We start from the raw sequence: 12,020 nt of genomic DNA, 5'->3' as shown, positions 1-12,020 counted from the left end.
AGTCGGATAGTTTAACAGTTTAAGAGTCCACGTGGAGAGAGTGAAATTAGCCTACCGGTCATCTCCATTTCCATGTCCATTTCTTCCGTCAAGAGAACGTAACCGGTTGATCAATAAAGCTGAGGGGTGGCAGATATACCCGTTTTGTCCCGCAGAAGAGAATCCTTTGCTACTCTGGGCTACCCGATACTGAAATTCTTTGCGGACTTGGCAGTATGAGACGTCACATGGCTGCGCAGCTGTATTGCAGGCATAAAGTACAAAAGTATAAGTATGAAGCGATTCACATCATGGCACTTATCGTGGCGGGGACACTCGGACTTTATCCCGATTCTTAAACTATCGTCTATTAGTATTACTGTTGGCCGATCAGCGCCTAGTATATGTTTTAAAAGGGATGCCTCACGAATGCAATACGTGATTTACATGCACTCTATTGTCCAAGGTCACGTCAAATCCTCGACCTCCGGAGTTTGTACCAGCTCGTAGTCGCCTTCGCCATCAACGTCCCGCTCCGACTTTTTAATAGTTTCCCATTCGACCCGAATGAATACCCACATCCATCTACGAATGATCTCCGCAATCTCCAAGCAAAATATAGTAATGCTCCCGTCGCTTTTTGAGTGTAGGTGGCTTGACAACTTGATCGACCACGTTAATCGAAGTACAAGATTGAGGAATATTAGAAGAGGGTATACGGGTAAGGGATACAATATCGTTGCGCGAAGTCCGTAAGGATAAGGCTGACTAGAACTATGATGCGATTGTGGTTCCGCAGGTGACCGGACGTCTGATGCCATAAGGGGTGTGCCTGAATGTAGGTGTGCAAGTACCAAACGGCGAGGGGGATATCGTCGGTTATGAGCATCGCCCATGGCTTTCAGTTTGAGCAAATCTAAACCCCAATCGTTGGTGATATCCCACCAAAAAGAATATAGAGAATTGATGGCAGCAAAGAGAAGCCTAAGATAGACATGTCACAATGTAAATATTCAGTCTATAGAAAGACCTACCATAGCCGAAAAAGTGGATGCTCACCATGCCAGGCGGCTTGCATGACCTCATCACCCTTTTCTTGCCTGAGTTCCGTCACTACTATTCGTTGAGCTGCCGACAAAAAAATGACGGGGAAAGACGTTGCATATTTCACTGCATTGTAGAGAGGCCGATGGCTGTTGTTTGTAGGGGACTGATACTCAATTATGCATTGTCGAAAACGTACTAGATACGGAAGGCTGGAAACTGTTGGAGAATTGCCATAGAAATGATGGATAGGACACTACCCACCTCATAATTGCAGGCATAACCCATCGAAGCCAACCATCTTCTCTTGGCGGAACTAAAACACTGTTTCCTGGAGCCAGCATGCGCATGCATAACCAGACATCGCCCAAGACCTTAGCAAACGAAGTAAAGACATCCGCGAACACGACATCTGTGAAATGCACAGGACTATCCATCGAGGAGAAAATGCATCGCCGAATAGACCTGAGGCGATTTAACGGCGCACGGGGCCAGTGAAAGTGCAGGACACGTACAACAGAAACTTGTCTCGCTCTCGTTTGTAGAAGATGTTAAAAGGACATACGAGGACAAACAGAATGACGAGAGTTGACACTCCGGGTATGTACGCAAAAACATCGGTCAAAACGACGTTCCTGTATGTGAAGTAACGGAACAATGCCCACGTCGTGAAGCACCAGGAAAAGTACGCCAAGGCGAGGCGATAGACTGGGCCATAAATTGATGAAGGTGTCTTGAGGTGCATGCCCGCTATTCGCAGCGAAATCGGCTGCTGGCTGGGATCCACACGGAGCTCCATCGTATTGACGGCGTCCACGCCAAAGATTATGAGGCCATGGAGGTTCGTTGCCCATCCTGAAATGCCCAGGCCGACCAAGACCATGACGCGGAAAGGGAGAGGAAAGGAAACAGCCCAATTGATTTCGTCGTCGAGTCTTGCATCGTTCATTCTCGTTGGCGAACGTGAATCCAAGCTGGAAGGTAAAAGATAGATACCCGCAGCATGAACTGCAGCAGTAAAGGGAAAGACGGTAACGGCCACGTGGCACTGTCGGGGAACTTGGAATTGGAAAATTCTTGCGGAGAATTTGTACTAGTAACCGACGCCTACTGCAGGTAAAGCTGAATGACCTTGGACGCGCCTGTCATCCCCATGTTGCGATACTTCCACAAGACGGATGTTTTCGGCGCGAGGTCTAATACTCCTCACAACAATTGTTCCATTAGAAGCGCATAGAGCTGTTGAGTGCATCGACGACAACGAAAGATACCGCACTGAATACGATAGCGAACGGCGCCATGCAAAAAGAATCATTCAAAGAGATAATTCGGAAAATACCGACGAGCACAGTTTTTAGCAGTGTCGCACGCGAAGTTGAAGAATGGCAGGCCCGTGCCGTCGACATCAAAGTGAGAACAAGAAATCATGGTCATTTTCTGTACAGAACATGCTTTTTGACGGAATATAACCGGAATTTGGCTAGATTTCACCAAGCATCGAAAGCATGTGCTTGATCCGCAAATGCTCAACATGACTCCGGGTGGGCTTGAAGGGAAACCGCACTTGCAATCACAACCCGCTTCAGCGTTCAGATATATTAAACTAGATCCATGGCATCTACCAACAGATTTGACACCGCGCGGTATAGAGATCGTGCACCCTCGGACGGAATAGATCCTAAGACAGCACCCTCGATTACGGAGGTGAGGACCTGGGAAGGCATGTCTTTCATGACATCTCCCGATATTGACTGCAATGCCTCCGAAGCAATAGCCCTGGTCTCATCCAACGTAAAAGGGACAAAGGGTAATATGGTTGTAACCCGAGAAAGGATGGACGACTGAATAGTGTCAGTATAGACTCCCAAATCAACAGACGCGACATACACCAAGGCGTTCTGAGACACGAGGTCGCAAGAGGGACATCAACTTGACATACTCTTCCCGAGACATAACCTTTTCAGGATGCTTCAATGATTCATGATATTCGAAGACAAGGTCCTGGCCAATATTTGATGTTCCAAGCCATATAGTATTGTGAACGTCGATGTTCATGGTGTTAGCCTCGAAAGAACATCGGCCTGCAACACATTTATGATGAGGAAGCACGACTGTATAGGACGTACATACCGAGTTCCCACGGGAGGAGCAGAGACCAGAGAACGCTGGGATTCTGGGTCTTCTCTATCTCCTAAAATCAATTATCAGCAGAAGAATGTGGAGCTTGAGCGGGAAGGTGTTACGTCAAGCACAACGACACATCGTTTGCCTTCGTTGTTTATCAGAAATTCTACCAGTGTGCAAGGAGAGCCGTCCTTGGTAAATGTTCATCCAGCTGTACGGGTGCAAAGTTGTATCACAGACCTGATAAGGGCTTATCGAATAAGATTGCCACAAGTCATGAGCGGATCGTAGCGTTGTCATATTAACGGTGTGAGTTGGAACGTCAAGAAGGGGTCCAACTAGATGCGAGGTAATTAATACTTGTTGATATGGAGGGAAACGAAGAACAACATTTCTGCGCCAAAAGACTTTTCCCGTGCCCGCTAGGACCTGAATAATGATCATAAGTCAACCTTCTTAACACGGCAGAGGAAAACGGCTCACCGCACAAAAGTATCACAATGGGCACTGTCGCTTTTTGATTATTGTGTATGCTCAAGACCCTGAACAACTGTTCAAGGGCTCGATCTTGGCCGACGACCCCGAAACGAATGCGAGCCAGTGGTCGGAACGAAGAACGCTGTATCAGCGTAGAAGAACTACGTGTAAGGACCGCATCTGTCCTGGAAATGTAATACCTGGTGATATTGTGAATATTAATGAGTTGGTACGAACGGGATAGCAAACTGTACCGAGTGGCCGCATCCATTTGATCCAAGGCAGAGGCCGACGATTTAGCATCAGCTCCATGGGTTGTCTCAAGCTCCTTATGAAGCGAAGAAGTATCGGCGCCGAAGGCTAGCAAAGTCTTTACGATCTCTAACCTTTGCGACAGCTGATTGTTCGTAATAGCAAAGGCCAAAGCCGATTGAGGTCCCGCGTTGTCATTTGGGCTAGCTTCGCCACATTCCAGCACTTGACGGACTTGTTGAACATCGTCACTGGCAATGGCAAACATAAGTGAAGGTTTAGGGGTCGTGAGAGAAGATGAAAGAGGGCGAGATGATAGCGGCATAGGAAGTGTAGGTGTACATATAGGTATTGATCGTTGAATGGTATAATCGTCAGTGTCGTGGACCTGCGGCTCGTTTGTGTTGACTCCTTGGAAGGACTGAGGACTCAGAGGGGGTTCAGAAAGCCTACTCGAGATACGACAATGGCTCCTTCTCCCCTGGGAAGAATGTGAATCATCCATCCAACCATCAGGGTGAATCAGAGGGGCCGACTTTGGTTCAGGCGTAGAGGAATTGGTGATACTGTGTGTGGATAATAACGATGTTATGCGAGGTATTAAATTATGATTGTGTTCCGATGAATGCGAGGGATCTGAAAGCTGTAAACGCCTATTGAGAATGACACATGGCCCGGGTCAATAATAGTGTGATAATACCAAAATGTTGTTTGAAGATGAAGAGTTCGATGATACAATTGTAGATGTTAACGATGTACGATGTGAATTTCCTGTCCTGTTGTCAGTGTACAGCTTCTTGAACTAATTAATGTGTCCGAACCTGTAATAAATGTTGACCGAGACGGAGATGCAGATGCAGATTTAGCGGTTAATATAGTGGACTAGGAAAGTGGTTCAAGCGCTATTTTTGTTATATCTTACAGTACGCACTAATCTGAGAGGTTTAAGGCCACTGCGGTCAAGCTCAGTGGAGAGCAATTTCGGTGACTGTTGTCGTAACGAATCAGTCTCCAAGTCTCTCGACGAAGCGACTCTTGACATTCTATTCATTATCAGAGATGAGTTTCGGGACCCACCCTATACAAATTATATATTAGATTACGTTTCCGGCAATGTAGAACACAACTGACCAACACAAAGGATTTTCTGAATCCAAAGGGGACCTTGGTTGAGGAAGGCACTTGAGACTCCCCCTCATATGACGATCTCCCGCAGCTCGGCAATTTAGGATCCCCAGTTTCGCCTTCATAACGAGAAGAGGACGATGATGGTATAGGAGACAAGGACACAGGGGATTCTACTGGATTTGAAGGCGTTCGTAGGATTGCGGTCTGTCGGGCTGAGGATATATTATCTGACGTCGGCATTGGTGGTGCACTTGCCTCTGACGATAGGCTGCGAACTGAGAGGTGTGGATCGAATATCGATAACGTTCTGAACGTAGCGTGATGCTGTGACAGAGAATCCAGCAACGTGGGGGGTGACGACAGTGGCGAGCTCATACCATTACTGGATCGTCTGCGTAAATCTCGAGGTGGTGGTGTGAAAACTCGACTTCTCAAAGGCACGGAGGCAACCGCTGAGTTCAAAGGGGACGAGTCCTTCGATGAAATTTGCTCGGGAGACCTCGTACTACTCGCTATTTTCCTGTTCGATGAATCTAAATCTGAATAAGAGCTGTACAGCGCAGTGACCGTATCGTCCTGACTGGTTAGAACGGTGGGTCCGTCCAAATAGGCCAGTCGAGCGGTTGGACTGCTATCAGAGACATTGTCCTCGTTCAGGTCTTCATCCAATAGTTCAGTTCCAATTGCTGACGAGAACGTTTCTATAACATCGTGAATTGGAGATGCCGACAAAGCGGAAATGTCGCGATCATGCGCAGACCATATGACACCTGACTGTTCTTCATTTGAATTGTCATATTGATCAGGACTGGCACATCCCACTGCGCTTGGCTCTAGCTGAATGATGGGAGATCCAAATACGTCCTCAGACTGCAGAGACCTTGCAACATCGCATAGTTGCACGTCAAGGGCGTTAGAACCTGACATATCTGGACCATCAGACACAGGAGAGTCCAATGCGTCTAGACTAAGGTCTGGGGCATCAAGGTTACCGCGATCATTATGAGGAGCCGGGGAGATCGGGTGTAGCCGATGAAAGAGCGAAGCGAAATTTGGGGACATGATGCGTGATGAGGGAGAACGAAATGGGGACGATAGCAGGTCAAAAGTGGACGTAGGAGCGGGGCTGATGGGGGGAGACATAGCAAGGGGCATAGGTGTAGACCAACTGTCGGAAATATGTTCATCGCGGATGGAAGAGTCGTGATAGTCGCGGAAGAACGTTTTCAGTTGGAGGTCGGGAAGATTGACTGGGGAGAGAAGATTAGGCGTGTCGGGCAGGTGAATTTCTGTATGTGAAAAAACAGGGATATGGGGAGAAGGATGGGGAAAGGGCATGTAGGAAGTTGCCTCCTCTAAGGAAAGAGAACGAACCGGGTGGATGGTGTCGTTAACGTCAAGCTCAGAGCAAACATCGGTGCTATTGGAGGTAAGAGGAACGGCCGTAACAGGACCGGGAAAAATATCACCATGTCCATACGTTACGGGCTCGACCAAATCAGAGGCTCCTCCCGGATTCTCCGTTTGTTTATTTGAAACCGCCATCAAAATATCACTGGAAGCGTCCTCAATGACGTCCTGCAAAACATCGAGTAGCCCAGAAATCTGTGTAGGATGGTGTGAGGTCCTGGTCGGTAGTTGGTCGATGTTTTTGCCTGGGGTGACCTTGTGCGGCAGAATCTGGGACGGGTAGGATTCTGGCGCGACCAGGGTAGTTTCGTGGGGGCCCCATTCATTTTCGATGTGGAGAAAGTTACAGTTGGCCGAAAAGATGCAATTTCCTTTCCGATAAAACGGGCACGGGCGTGCTGTAGGGGAGCAATTAGGTCGACGTCAAGAGAAAAGATAGACCACCCCTTACTCTTTACTCGCCATAAGGGTTCCTGCAAAGACATGACCAGGCATCGGCTCGAAATGCCCTCTACGTGTATAAAGGAAACACGAATGCCCTGGAATCTTGCAGAGTAGTATGTGTGCTTTAGTACCGTGTCGAACCTTTATTCCAGGGAAACATGCCGGCGTTCAACAGAAATGTCCTTTTTCCCGTTTTGGCAAGCACGTCACGCGTTAACGTTTTAACTGTCATCAGGCCAACGTAATCAATCTCTACACCATCATGGCAGCGAAAGCGTCAGATACAGACTTCAGGAAAAAATGGGACAAGGAAGAATATGCAGAAAAGGCACGGAAGCGCGATTTAGAAGAGAAAGAGCGCATGCAGGACAATGAAGAACGAATGAAGAAAGGTACGGCCGTCGGCCTTTGAGTACAATGTGACATTATCCTGACTACGATCGCAGGCAAGAGACCACGGAAAACAGCTCGTCGTGATGACCTCCCAAAACCAACCGAGCTGATGAAACAACGAGAAGGATCCTTGGAACTCGACAAAAATCTCAATAAAACGATGGTTGTACAGAATCCAGGAGGACGAGGTCCCGGCCAGCCTGGATTCTATTGTGAGACATGTAATCGAACATATAAAGATACAACAAGTTATCTCGACCACGTCAACAGCAGAGCTCGTCAGTGAAACATATCTGTAGCGACCCATAGCATCACTAAGTTTACCTTCCAGACTTACGGGCAATCGGGCAAACCACAAAGCTAGAACGTTCTACGCTGGAACAAGTTCGAGCCCGCATAGCCCTTCTGCGAGAAAGAACGAAGGATTCTGTGTCAGCAAAGGCATTTGACTTTGATCAGAGGCTGGCTGAAGTCAGGGCGAAGGAGTTAGCTCTACGGGAAGGAAAGAAAGCGCAAAAGAAAGCAGAGAAAGAAAAGGCACGTCTGGAGCTTGCCAAGGAGGTATCAGAAGGTCAGGACAATGACTTGATGGAGATGATGGGTTTTGGAGGCTTCGGTACGACTAAGAAATAGCTTCTTCTCGAGTCGGTGTTACTCCCGCGATACTATTCCTACTATATATCCCCACTTAATTCTATTGTAATACAAGTTTTCTTTCGCTACTAGGTACATCTACTTGACCAAGTACAACACAAATTTCACGTCCGCCACCTCTTGCGCTTCCTCGATGAGCACTTCGCCAATCAGGTCTTCTCCTTTCCTCTCTACCGGTGCGCTGCCTACGGTCCGCTTGATCAGGTCCGTGTGTTCACGCAAAGCAGCTATGATCTCCGATCCAGAACCCTCGGAGAAGAGGTAGAAGATATCCACATCATCCGTTGCTTGTAGACCTGCTTTTTTTCGCAGCTTCTGAACTCGGTTAGTAAACTCTCGAGCCAACCACTCGCCCTGCAGATCGGCATGAACCTGTATGTCAAGCCTCACAACAACATCATTATCGGTGTGCGTTCCGTATTGGCCCTGAGCGCTGGATGGAAGCTCCAGATATCGTTGTACGGTCAGGTCACCAGTCACCAGTTCAATGCCGTCAACCAAAAGAGTGCCTGTGGTGAGGTACTCCTTGACAGCACCACTCGAAACGTCTGGCAATGCATTCTTCACTCGACCAAGATCCTTTCGGAGCTTGCGTCCCAAGACAGGCCAATCGGCAACTGCGCGGTATCGTACGCCTGACAACGACTCGTCAGAACTGAAGATAACGTCGCGCACATTGAGTTCAGATTGGATATAATCTTGTAGTGGTTTCACATCGGCGTGATATTGCGCTTCGGGATGGAACACAAGCAGTTCCTTCAATGGCGTCTAAGAGAGCGTAAGATAAGTTTTGTGGCAACTTTCAGACAGCGTACCTTTAACGAGAGATTGTTCTTCTCTCGAATGTTCCGAGTCAACTCAATGACTGATTGCATACGTCTGACCTGTCTTTCAATTTCGGCATCAAAGTATTCCTCTTTGATTTTAGGGAAGCCAACGAAATGGATCGAGCGAGTATCTCCTGCAGCAGGGATCCACTGGAATGAAGTTGCGGAGGGATTGATATATATTCTCCGTCAAAAATGGCGTATACGATGACTAGGAGCGTTGCACATAAGCGACGACCAAGAAAACTGTGTGCTCACATACCATGGTTCGACAGAGAGTGAAAAGAGTTTCAAACAATGTATTAAGGGCAGCTAACGTGTCTTCAACACCATTCTCGCCTTTCAGGCGTTTCCGATTGAAACGGATATACCAATTTGTGAGCTCATCGACCAGATCAAGCAGGCGAGGGATGATGGTGTATAGCCGGTAGGCGGCCATTTCTTCGGTCACCAATTTGATCAAGGACTGGCAACGTGCAAGGATCCAGCGATCCATAACATTATTCGGCAACGGTGCCTGCGCATTGTACATGAAGTCGACACCGCTGGCCTTCTTCAGTAATGCAACTTGACCGAGGAAGAATCGGAATGAATTGAGCCATGGAAGTAGGACTCGGGAGATGACTTCACGGACTCCCTCTTCACGGAATCTGAGGTTGTCGCCTCTCACAATTGGCGAGTTGACCAAGAACATCCTGCCCAATGTTAAGCATCAAGTCACGCGCAATACTTTATATATTCCACTTACCGCGTGGCATCTGCTCCGTATTTATCAATGATGATACCTGGGATCAGGATAATTTCTCAAACTCTTGCTCATTTTCTTCCCATCACTATCCAGTTGCCGTGAAATGATCGTTACAGGGAAAAGAAAAAAATTTCGACTTACGCTGCAAGCACAAGACCAGTTACAATCAGATTCTTCCACGGCGCGCGCCCAAAGAGATGTGTTGAGAGCACAAGAAGAGTGTAGAACCAACCCCGTGTCTGATCAATGCCTTCGGAAACAAAATGGGCGGGGAAGCTTTTCTCGAAAAGCTCCTGATTTTCAAAAGGGTAATGGAGCTGGGCATAGGGCATACTAGCACAAGTTCAGATACGCAATCTTTGCCAAGTAGACGATACAACGCACCTGCCAGACTCAAACCAGCAGTCAAATACTTCTTCAATGCGCTTCAGTACACCCTTTCCTTGAAATGACGGGATGGTGATATCGTCAATGCTCTCTCTATGCAGATCTTTGATCCCGGTCCTGCCGGATAGCCTTTCGAGCTCTTCAATAGACCCTACACACACAATCTGGAACAAGGTCAGCATAGCATCATGACATGGAGATGGACAAACCTCATTCCAGATCATCACTAGCCCATAGGGGGATGGGTGTTCCCCAATAACGATTTCGGGATATATTCCAATCGCGAGCGTTGGCTATCCAGTTTCCAAATCTGCCATCCCCGACACTTTGCGGAACCCTGCAACCAAGTTCAACAAGCGAAAAAAAAGACGCCAGGACACAAGACAGACCATAGAGTTTCTTGGTTATTCTTCACGAGGTCATCAACAATGGGCGTTACACGAACGAACCACGCAGGCACTGCACGATAAATCAGGGGCGTCCCCGACCTACAAGTCATTTTAGGAAACAGAGGAGTTGTCTTAGAAAAGAGGGATACGCACCGCCAGCAGAAGGGATAAGAGTGCTTGATCGTTGACTGTACTATGAGTCGACCTTTTGCCTTGAGAATCTTTTGGACTTTTGCTATCTGCGGCCTGCGTAATTTGGTGAGACTCATTCCACACAAGAACATATGTCTCTACCTTGACGTGATCACCGGCAAAGTCAGGGACCTCTTTTGTGAACCTTCCGGCATCGTCAACCGGGCAAGGTGGCATCTCATCAGGACGAATAACGTCGTGAGCTACAGCAATACGGTGGTCGTCTTCACCGAAAGCGGGGGCCTGATGAACAATGCCGGTGCCGTCTGCTGCAGTAACATAGGTGTCCACCACCACTCTGAAAGCTTTATCTTCAAACTGAAGGAGTTGAATACATCAGTCAGCTAGTACCGGGTAAATAAATACGCTACCTTTTCAGTGAAGTACTCAAACAATGGTACATATCTCCATCCTTTCATATCCGCGCCAAGGAATTGTCCAATCTTCTTGAATTTGGCTTTCTTGGGATCTTTGTAAAGTGTGGACAAGAGGCCTTCGAAAAGTATGAAATTTTGATCTCTGGCCTGATCATGGATTTTGATGTAGGTGAAATCAGGGTGGACGCATAGCGCAAGATTAGATGGCAATGTCCATGGAGTGGTGGTCCATGCCAAAAGCGATGTGCTAGGATCATCCACGAGGGGGAATGCGACAGTGACTGTCCTTGCTATCTTAGAAAGCGTTTTTTCACGGAAAAGAAGATAACTTGCCTGCAGGATCGTTTACATCTCTATAATCTAAGCCTGCTTCAAAGTTGGACAAAGGTGTCGTGAGACCAGTTGAATAAGGCATGACTCTTAGACCACGATAGACCATCTCTTTCTTGAAAAGTTCGCTAAAAGCCCACCAAACCGACTCCATGAACGAGATATTCAGTGTCTTGTAGTCATTATCAAAATCGATCCATCGTCCCATTCGTTCCACAGTGCTTCTCCACTCTGAGGAGTAGCGCATAACGATGCTTCGACACTCAGCGTTGTATTTATCAATCCCAAGCTCCAGGACATCAGCCTTTCCAGTGATATTGAGGCGTTTATCGATCTCGTGCTCGACAGGAAGACCATGCGTATCCCAGCCGAACCGACGAGGAACATGATAGCCGCTGGCATGAGCATGTCGTGTGACGATGTCCTGGAATTACAAAGGTAAAGATGCAAGTATGCATGCGACGGAGAGCTCACTTTGATGGTGCCAGCGAGGAGATGACCGTAATGGGGTAGACCGGTCGCAAAAGGAGGACCGTCGTAGAATGAAAACACCGGTTTACCTTCGGAAAGCTTCATGCTTGTACGAAACGCGTCTATTTCTTTCCAAAAGGCCAAAACCTTCTCCTCCTCCTTTGGAAAATCAAATTGTGCAGAGACTGGAGAATCTTGTCGGTACAGTTTCCAGTCAGATGTTAAAGAAGTAAACTGACTGTCATGAAGTGGAAATGCCATCCTTGATGTCGAAGAACGGTGTTCTTCCCGTTCGTCCAAGGAGAGGATCGTCACAATATCGGATAGAATCAAGATGACTCCGCAGAAAATTCTACTTATTCAATTATTAGTTGTAGCCGGCAAATGCCGATCT

The 12,020-nt window shown here is 47.5% G+C and overlaps 5 protein-coding genes across 5 annotated transcripts; 1 reads left to right on the top strand and 4 right to left on the bottom strand.

Moving 5' to 3' along the window:
• Window positions 1-101: 101 nt before the first annotated feature.
• Window positions 102-2,086, bottom strand: EV420DRAFT_188462 (EXS family-domain-containing protein). Its single transcript, XM_060481137.1, has 5 exons — window positions 1,539-2,086; window positions 1,288-1,488; window positions 1,014-1,235; window positions 407-963; window positions 102-358 (listed from the first exon to the last, which is right to left on the bottom strand). Exons 1-4 carry the CDS (start codon window positions 1,970-1,972, stop codon window positions 447-449), a joined length of 1,374 nt encoding a protein of 457 aa, XP_060333136.1. The 5' UTR covers window positions 1,973-2,086; the 3' UTR covers window positions 102-358; window positions 407-446.
• A 366-nt stretch (window positions 2,087-2,452) lies between these two features.
• On the bottom strand, window positions 2,453-4,803 carry EV420DRAFT_1531033 (P-loop containing nucleoside triphosphate hydrolase protein). Its single transcript, XM_060472645.1, has 9 exons — window positions 4,698-4,803; window positions 3,879-4,647; window positions 3,631-3,824; window positions 3,538-3,576; window positions 3,388-3,485; window positions 3,267-3,338; window positions 3,154-3,214; window positions 2,911-3,104; window positions 2,453-2,864 (listed from the first exon to the last, which is right to left on the bottom strand). Exons 2-9 carry the CDS (start codon window positions 4,379-4,381, stop codon window positions 2,622-2,624), a joined length of 1,404 nt encoding a protein of 467 aa, XP_060333135.1. The 5' UTR covers window positions 4,382-4,647; window positions 4,698-4,803; the 3' UTR covers window positions 2,453-2,621.
• Window positions 4,469-7,032, bottom strand: EV420DRAFT_188071 (uncharacterized protein). Its single transcript, XM_060481134.1, has 6 exons — window positions 6,866-7,032; window positions 5,260-6,812; window positions 5,008-5,208; window positions 4,808-4,954; window positions 4,698-4,758; window positions 4,469-4,647 (listed from the first exon to the last, which is right to left on the bottom strand). Exons 1-6 carry the CDS (start codon window positions 6,897-6,899, stop codon window positions 4,556-4,558), a joined length of 2,088 nt encoding a protein of 695 aa, XP_060333134.1. The 5' UTR covers window positions 6,900-7,032; the 3' UTR covers window positions 4,469-4,555.
• An 88-nt stretch (window positions 7,033-7,120) lies between these two features.
• EV420DRAFT_1267250 (uncharacterized protein) lies at window positions 7,121-7,884 on the top strand (the record flags this gene model as incomplete). Its single annotated transcript, XM_060467378.1, has 3 exons — window positions 7,121-7,250; window positions 7,305-7,529; window positions 7,583-7,884. The coding sequence occupies 3 exons, from the start codon at window positions 7,121-7,123 to the stop codon at window positions 7,882-7,884; spliced, it is 657 nt and encodes a 218-aa protein (XP_060333133.1).
• Window positions 7,885-7,983: 99 nt separating this feature from the next.
• Window positions 7,984-11,887, bottom strand: EV420DRAFT_1619671 (tRNA synthetases class I-domain-containing protein; the record flags this gene model as incomplete). Its single annotated transcript, XM_060475507.1, has 15 exons — window positions 7,984-8,673; window positions 8,721-8,819; window positions 8,884-8,943; window positions 8,995-9,427; window positions 9,518-9,565; window positions 9,622-9,813; window positions 9,865-10,018; window positions 10,095-10,204; window positions 10,257-10,355; window positions 10,410-10,495; window positions 10,551-10,766; window positions 10,820-11,106; window positions 11,159-11,579; window positions 11,630-11,811; window positions 11,866-11,887. The coding sequence occupies 15 exons, from the start codon at window positions 11,885-11,887 to the stop codon at window positions 7,984-7,986; spliced, it is 3,099 nt and encodes a 1,032-aa protein (XP_060333132.1).
• Window positions 11,888-12,020: the final 133 nt, after the last annotated feature.

This window comes from Desarmillaria tabescens (genome assembly GCF_030435595.1).
Source record: "Desarmillaria tabescens strain CCBAS 213 chromosome Unknown EV420scaffold_11, whole genome shotgun sequence".
Taxonomy (NCBI): domain Eukaryota; kingdom Fungi; phylum Basidiomycota; class Agaricomycetes; order Agaricales; family Physalacriaceae; genus Desarmillaria; species Desarmillaria tabescens.
The sequence above is the reverse complement of the archived record's forward strand: the minus strand, read 5'-3'. Positions and strand labels throughout refer to the sequence as shown.